At 47.9% G+C, this 8,461-nt stretch overlaps 1 protein-coding gene across 1 annotated transcript in view; it reads left to right on the forward strand.

Moving 5' to 3' along the window:
- Positions 1 to 7,678: 7,678 nt before the first annotated feature.
- Positions 7,679 to 8,461, forward strand: part of LOC106699458 (zinc finger protein 211-like) — a 12,722-nt gene continuing 11,939 nt past the window's right edge. The window contains 1 exon segment of the mRNA XM_023743749.1: positions 7,679 to 7,711. Within this exon segment, the coding sequence (XP_023599517.1) occupies positions 7,679 to 7,711 (33 nt within the window).

Raw genomic sequence — 8,461 nt, forward strand, 5'->3', positions numbered from 1 at the left:
CTAAGACGTCTTTAATCTTGGATGTTCTATTTACTGTTTGGGTTAGTTTCTAAGGAAATCTAGGCTGTCCAAGCATGATGATGTGAAAAACTTTTATGCGGTCTCAAACATTTTTGCCCTTGGGGGAAGACCATGGTGCAGAAATTAGCTCAGCCGTTTTTGCCAAATTTCCATTGCTGCCCATAATTTTTCAGGAAGCACTGTGGACTCTTGTGCTCATGTGATGCTGGATGCTTTGAGACACAGAGATCACTCCAAAGAGGGGGTGGCTGTAACAACCTCAAGTATGTCTGGGAGCATGAATTTTTTAGTTTGCAAGGGATGCCAATACATGTGAAGGGGATCTCTTGTGCAGGTCTTGCAGAGGGCCATGTGCCCTAATGCCTACAATTTCACGGGTGATGGTCACTGGTATGAGGACCATAGGAGTGAGGGAAACCCTTTCACTGCAGAAACACTGACCTATTGTTTGATGAGACTGCAGCCCATTAGATGGAAGGGTCCTCACCTAACTGGGCATCCAGGAATTATTTTGATGAAAAGACTACAAGAGCTGTGTGTCCACAGACCTGAGGGACTCCAGGGATGTTTATCTTCCCTGGAGCCATCATTGTCATCGATTATAATCAAGATGTTTTGTGGCTCCTGTAGCTTCTCAGATGTTCCCATCAGAGCCATTTGTGTGCTGACAGCAAAAGCAAGGTGGATACAAAGCCGTCTTTAGTCCAGGGACGTGGCTTTTGTGGGTTTGGGTGAAAGTTCTTCATTGTTTGTTACATTTTCTGTCACTGTGATGAGACTCTCACTCAGAGGGCATAAGTACAGGGATTGTATATAGAGGCGCCAAACCTGTTCTTCCAGAATAGGTGAACTGTTTCATTTTGAACCATTTTTTTTAACAGCTGTAATGAGTAAATTACATGCGTTAAGTATAGTGTTTCATAAATCTTGACATGTACATGAAACTGAAACCACCATTACAGTTATGATATTGACCACATCGGTCAATTTGTAGTTGCTTCAGGACCTCGTTTAATCTGTTCCTGTTCTTCACAGCTGTTCTGGTAACCATGGATTTACATTCCATTTTAATAGAGAGCTTAGCTTTTTCTAAGTATTTTTCTGGTTTAATTTATATTTCATAAATTATTGGAGGTTTATTAAACATATATTAGTAACTTGCCCTAACCAGTTTGGTTCAGTGGATAGAGCATCGGCCTTCGGACTGAAAGGTCCCAGGTTTGATTCTGGTCAAGGGCATGTACCTTGGTTGTTGGCACATACCCAGTAGGGAGTGTGCAGGAGGCAGCTGATCAATGTTTCTCTCTCATTGATGTTTCTAACTCTCTATCCCTTTCCCTTCCTCTCTTTAAAAAAATCAATAAAATACATTAAAGAAAGATATATTAGTAACTCATCTTTTTAAAAAAATTTATCTTTATTGTTCAGATTATTACAGTTGCTCCCCTTCCCCCCCCCCATAGCTCCCCTCCACCCAGTTCCAACCCCACCCTCTGCCCTTGCCCCCCACCCAACTGTCCCTGTGTTCGGCCTCACAGGGGCCATTGCAGCCTCACAGGGATCGTCGCAGCCTCACAGGGACCATCTCAGCCTCACAGGGGCCGTCTCAGCCTCACAGGGACCGTCCCAGCCTCAGAGGGGCTGTCTCAGCCTTGCAGGGGTCGTCGCAGCCTCACGGGGCGCCGCATCCCACGTTGGGAGTGAAGGTGCAAGACTGAAGCTCCTCTCGCTATCCCTCCTGCTTCCTTCCATGTCGCCGATGCTGGAAGTTTCTGAGAGCAGTCTGCAGGTGCTGGACATCATACTTTAACTTGTCAACACGAAGTTTGGCATTCTATCTTTCGTTCGGTGGCTCCTGGCTGGACAAATACTCCAGGCGTTCTTGTTGGCTGAATATCTGGTTGCTTGCTTGGATTTCGTTTTCTACTAAGTGCACAGACTGCTTGTCTGCCTTCTCCCGGATCTGGGAGACTGGATCTGGTGGACCTGTTTGTGCTTTTGCTGGTACAGTGGTTCCATGTTGCCGGCCCAGCCTGGTCCGTTTCCGGCTTCCTCCGAACCTGATTCTGCTTCTTGAGTGTGTCCCTTATGGGTGCGAGGAGTTGAATTCTGCAGTCTGTCGGGTTAAGGTGAAAAAGCGCAGGTGGTTCCTTTTGTGCCACTGGCACAGCTTGGGCAGCTATGTAAATTGAGTAGGGCGGGATCTCAGGTAATCACCAGGACAGAGCAAACAGCAATGGCATCTCCGAGACTCCTCGCCACTCCGGGTCTCTGCGTCCCCAAGTACCGCTGAGCAGCTCCACAAGAAAGCCACTCTTGATTTCCAACCCTCAGCAAGGCCGTCCCACCTCTCCCCGTAGGGGGTCTGGGACCTCAGAATCCCGCCCCAAACAACCTCAGTGGATTCAAGGGTTTGTAACCCATTCTGATTGAAAAAAACCCGCTTCTTGAGTGTGTCCCTTATGGATGCGAGGAGTTGAAATCTGCAGTTTGTTGGGTGATGCTGTAAAAGCGCAGGTGGTTCCTTTTGTGTCTCTGGCACAGCTTGGGTTGGGATGTAAATTCAGTAGGGTGGGGTCTCGGAATAACTAGGGCGGAGGAAACAGCAGTGGCGTCTCCGAGACTCCTAGCCTCCCTGCGTCTCCGTGTCCCCTATTGCCGGCGAGCAGCTCCGCGAGAAAGCCACTCTTGCTTTCTGACCCACAGCAAGGCCGTCCCGCCTCTCCCTGTAGGGGTCTGGGGCCTCAGCAACCCGCCCCAAACAAGCTCAGTGGATTGGAGAGTTTGTAACCCCTTCCGATTGAAAAAAAACGCACATCCAGTTGCAGCCCGCCTGGCACGAGACTTCATACCTCTGTTCTTGGTGCCTCTGCATATCCTACTCAGTCTCAATACTCTTCTTTCTTTCCTTCCAGTTGTACAACTTTCACTGGGCCAGCTTTCCTATGATTCTGAATGAGAGCTGTTTTGTCTTATAGTTGGTATTTTCAATGTAGTTGTGGGAGGCAGCACGCACAGGTCTGTACCTTACGCCGCTATCTTGGTTCCCTCTCATCTTTTTTTTTTTTATAATTCTTTATCTCTTCTTTTTTTTTTTAATTAAATCTTTATTGTTCAAATTATTACAGTTCCTCTTTTTCCCCCCATAGCTTCCCTCCACCCGGTTCCCACCGCCCCCTCCACCTTCACCCCCCCCCCCCCTGTCTTCAACCATAGGGGCCCAATTTTTGTCCTGATTTTTTCTGCATCCCCGAAACCCTTCCCCCCCCCAAGAACAGTCAGTCCACTCCCTTTCTATGCCCCTGATTCTATTATAATCACCAGTTTATTCTGTTCATCAGATAATTTATTCACCTGATTTTCTGATTCAGTTGTTGAGTGAGAAAGCCACTTGTTGAAGAAAGATTCACTTGTTGATAGATGTGTATTTGTTGTTAATAATTTGTATCTTTACCTTTTTCTTCTTCTTCCTCTTCTTAAAGGATACCTTTCAGCATTTCATGTAATACTGGTTTGGTGTTGATGAACTCCTTTAGCTTTTTCTAATCTGTGAAGCTCTTTATCTGACCTTCAATTCTGAATGATAGCTTTGCTGGATAAAGTAATCTTGGTTGTAGGTTCTTGGTATTCATCACTTTGAATATTTCTTGCCACTCCCTTCTGGCCTGCAAAGTTTCTGATGAGAAATCAGGTGACAGTCGTATGGGTACTCCCTTGTAGGTAACTGACTGTCTTTCTCTTGCTGCTTTTAAGATTCTCTCTTTGTCTTTTGCTCTTGGCATTTTAATGATGATGTGTCTTGGTGTGGTCCTCTTTGGATTCCTTTTGTTTGGGGTTCTCTGCGCTTCCTGGACTTGTAAGTCTATTTCTTTCACCAGGTGGGGGAAGTTTTCTGTCATTATTTCTTCAAATAGGTTTTCAATATCTTGCTGTCTCTCATCTTCTGGCACCCCTATAATTCTGATGTTTGTACGCTTGAAGCTGTCCCAGAGGCTCCTCACACTATCTTCGTATGTTTGGATTGTGTTTTCCTTTTGCTTTTCCGGTTGGGTGTTTTTTGCTTCTTCATATTTCAAATTGTTGACTTGATTCTTGCGATCCTCTGGTCTGCTGGTGGGAGTCTGTATAATATTCTTTATTTCAGTCAGTGTATGCTAAATTTCTAGTTGGTCCTTTATCACAACCTCAAGGTCTCATTAGATTTCTTGTAGGTCTCATTAAGTTTATCGGCAGTTTCTAGGAAATTCTTGAAAAACCTTAAAAGTGTGGTTTTGAACTCTATATCCAGTAGTTTGCTTTCCTGCATTTCTGTCATTTCTGTCTTTTTTCTTTGTCTCCGCATTTTTTATGCTTCCCTGTGTTGATAAAGTGGTTTTCTGTGCTGAGTGTCCTCTAGGGCTCAGTCTCCCAAATTACCTGAGGAGGACACTCTTGGTGCACCCCCTATGGTCTTTGTGCACAGTCTTGTAGTTAAGCCTTGATTGTCGTAGGTATCACTGGAAGGAATTGACCTCCAGGCCAATTGGCTGTGAGAATCAGCTGTGTCTGCAGTGGGAGAACTTCTGTGCCGAAGACACCCCTCCAGGGCAAGACTTGCTTCAGTGGGGCTTTGGTGCTTACTGAGTCTGCCCCCTGAGTGTGTCCTTTATGGATCCAAGGAGCTGCAAGCTGGATGGTCCCACTCTGACCTCTGGGTACATTGGCTCCTGGATCTCTAGGGAGGTGCTAATCTAGCCTCTGCCTTAGGCTATCCAGCAAAAGCCTCCCTTCAGGGCTTGGGCGGGGCGGGTCCCATGGGATCAACAGGGCAGGGCTAGCAGTTATGGCTGCTCTCAGAGGCTCCACTTCTCAGTGTCTCGGCAATCACTGCTAGCCCCTCCGAGAGAAAGCTGCCCTGGAGTTCCGACCGATGACTGACAGTCCCGCTTCTCCCGTATGAGTCTGGGTCTCCAGATAATCGCCCAGAACTGGAGCTCAGAGCCTGAGACTCCCTCCCGATTGAAAACGACAACCGCGCCCTCAGCTGCCAGCCCTCTCCGCCTGCACCTCTGCACCTTAGTATTTTACTTCCGCAGTGCACCTCCTCTGAGTCTCCGTATGCTTTTCTCTTCCTTCTAGTTGTAGAATTTCCACTCAGCCAGCCTTCCTGTGGTTCTGGATGATGTCCGTTCCATCTTTTAGTTGTATTTTTGAAGTGGTTGTGCGAGGCAGCAATCTCCGGTGTTTACCTATGCCGCCATCTTGGTTTCTCCCTGTTATGCTTCCTCCAGGATCCCCATCAGGATCAGCCAACTCCGAGCCAGTGACGCAGGGTCCATTTAACAGACGGTTACTCTCTATTGTCTTTTTGCATCTAGGATAACGTACCTTTGGAATTTCAGGGAAACTTCTTTTTTTTACTGACTCCTCAGGGCACAATGTCCCAACGCAGAAGACCACAGAGCCCTAATTACTATTGTTACTGTGTTAAATACTAAGTGTTAACTATTTGATAACATTTAAAAATAAGTTTGTGTCTTTTTTTTTTTTTTACTTTTTATCCAATCCCAGAGATTTACCTCTTCAGTCCCCCACTCCCTAATTTACCACCAGCAGATTTCATGTAACCTCCTTATGTCTTCTCCTTTGAGTCTAATGTATAAAAAAGGTGCATGCCCTAGCTGGTTTGGCTCAGGGGATAGAGTGTCGGACTGAAGACGGAAGGGTCCCCAGGTTCAATTCTCGACAAGGACACGGTCAAGGGCATGTACCTCAGTTTCAGGCTCCTTCCTGGCTGGGCCCTGGTCAGGGCACATGCAGGAGGCCACCAATTGATGTGTCTCTCTCACATCCATGTTTCTCTCGGTCTTTCTCTCTCTCTTCCACCTTCACTAAAAAAATCAATGGGAGCCGAAGCCGATTTGGCTCAGTGGATAGAGCATCGGCCTGCGGACTGAGGGGTCCCAGTTTGAATCCAGTCGGGGGCATGTGCCTGGGTTGTGGGCACATCCCCAGTAGGGGATGTGCAGGAGGCAGCTGATCGATGTATCTCTCATCGATGTTTCTGGCTCTCTATCTCTCTACCTTCCTCTCTGTAAAAAAACAATAAAATATATTTTTTAAAAAATCAATGGGAAAATATCCTCGGGTGAGGATTTACGAAAAAAAGAAAAAAAGGTGCAAAACTGCCATTATCTGGAGCATTACTCAGTTTATTGTTATTTTGTGTCCTGACATTTGTCCCTGTGTTGGGTCAGATAAACTTAGAAAAATTCTCTACAAGTTGGACGTTTTTTGCTTCCATGTCTCTGGATCGACTCCATTCGTCAGTTAATTTTGTTAATTAGATTCCATATATGAGTGGGATGAAGTGATACTTGCCTTTCTCTGACTGACTTTTTTCACTTAGCCCGATGCTCTCCAGGTCCCTCCACGCTGTCTGAGATGGTAAGAGATTCTTCTTTTTTACTGCTGCATAGTATTCCATAGTATAAATGTACCACAGCTTTTTTATCCCCTTATCTATTAATGGGCACTGGGCTGTTTCCAGATCTTAACTATTGTTAATTGTGCTGCTATGAACATAGCAGTGCATCCAGCCTTTCTGATTGCTGTTTCAGGTTTCTTAGGATATATTCCTAGAAGTGGATCTCAAGGTCAAATGGCAGTTCCATATTTAATTTTTTCAGGAAACTCCCTATGTTTTCCATTATGTCTGCACCAATCTGCATTCCCACCAGCAGTGTACTAGGGTTCCCTTTTTTCCACATTCTCACCAGCACTTGTCATTTGTTCATTGTTGTCATTCTTACAGTGGTGGGGTGACACCTAATTGTTGCTTTAATTTGCATCTCTCTGATGATCAGTGACTTTGAGCATTTTTTCACATGTCTCTTGGGCATCTTTATCCACACTGCAGCCCAAGCAGAGCTGACACTTCGGGTGGCATCAGACACAGATGCTCTTAAGTATGAGTGTCTCTTTTGTTAAGTTAACTTTGTACAGTGGATTCAATGGAGGCAGGTTAGAATTCGTTAGAAACTTGAACAACCTCCCCCAGCTACATTTGGCCTGAAAGGAGACACTCCCCTAGTGTCCTGAATGAAGAAACTGTGCCTGTCATTCAAGAAGAGCAGGTCCTGTAGAAAGATATGCAAAACCAGCCACAGCAGGTGCACAAGAAACAAACTAGCCCTAGAAATCTCCTCCCCTGAAAGCGCTGGAGGGGCCTGAGTATACTTGGTGTTTTCTTGGGCTATTTGCCCCCAAAACCGGTCCTGGAGCCAGCTGAGGAAATACAGGATCCTGGCCTTGGAGCCTAGGAACTACATTACCCAGAAGGCCTTGCATGGAATGCCACCAGGCTGAGCCAATGGGAGCTCAGAGAAGGCGTTTCCGTTCTCCTGTTTGTGGGCGGAGCTGTAGTCCTCCAGGCGGGATTTTGTTTTGTCTCAGGGGGTCAGGAGTTCCTGGTCTCAGAGTCCCGTGGAGGAGGCTGGGGAGCGGTCCTTGCCGCCTCACAGCCCGTGGTCGGAGCCTCCAATCCTGCTCACAGCTCGCACATGGGATTGAAAGTCAGAGTCGCCACCCCACACGCGTCTGGGCCGGGACAGGGACCGCCATTCCCGCAGCGGCTTCTACTCCCGCCGCTCCCTCCCCGCTCAGCCCACAGAGGGCAATGGCGGCGCCCGTGTGGAGGCGCGGGGCTGCGGTGAGTTTATGTCCCCCGGGTCCTCACCGCCTCCTCACACAGACACCACAGCCTGGGGAGGGTGCCTGTCCCGTCCTGCAGCTCAGTCCCGAGTGGAGGACCGTGAGGAAGGTGGAGGGGAGAGAGGAGTGTTGTGGCTTCTGAGGACACAGCAAGTGCAGGGCAGAGAGGACGGGGGTGACTTGCATCTGAAGGTCCCTGAGGATGTGGCTGTGAGTATTGACGGAAAGATCAGAGGCTGCAGGGAGGACGTCACAGGCTCATTCGGGGCTTTCCCGGCTGTGGGTCCATCAGGGGCCTGGGGTGGTCCTGGATCCGGCTGGACTACAAGCTCTCTGCACGCCATATGCCAAGTTCATGGGTGAGTCCAGTGAGATCCAGTGTCATTGGAGCAGGAAGGGGGGAGAGCTGAGGGAGTGAACCTGGGGTCTGAACATGGGAAGGGGATGAACATTACCCAGTGGTATGCACATCTGGAGGAAGTGTGAGCTGATGGTCCCGGGACCTGGTGTGGGGACTTAAAGGTGAAGCATAAACCGACACTTGGCTTTGTCTTGGAGGCAGGATCTAGGAGACTGCAGTGGTGTTGCTTGGCAGGAAGGCTGGGGCCCTGCAGGCATCGCCCAGACCTTAAATGGCATTGCTCTCTATCCTCCCCTCCCCTAATCCTTCCCACCCAGCCCAGCTGCTCTGCTGAGGGCCATCACAGTGAGTAATGGGACTGTGATGAGAGAGCAGGCTTGCACTGGC

Source organism: Myotis lucifugus, unplaced genomic scaffold (genome assembly GCF_000147115.1).
Source record: "Myotis lucifugus unplaced genomic scaffold, Myoluc2.0 scaffold_412, whole genome shotgun sequence".
Lineage (NCBI taxonomy): Eukaryota > Metazoa > Chordata > Mammalia > Chiroptera > Vespertilionidae > Myotis > Myotis lucifugus.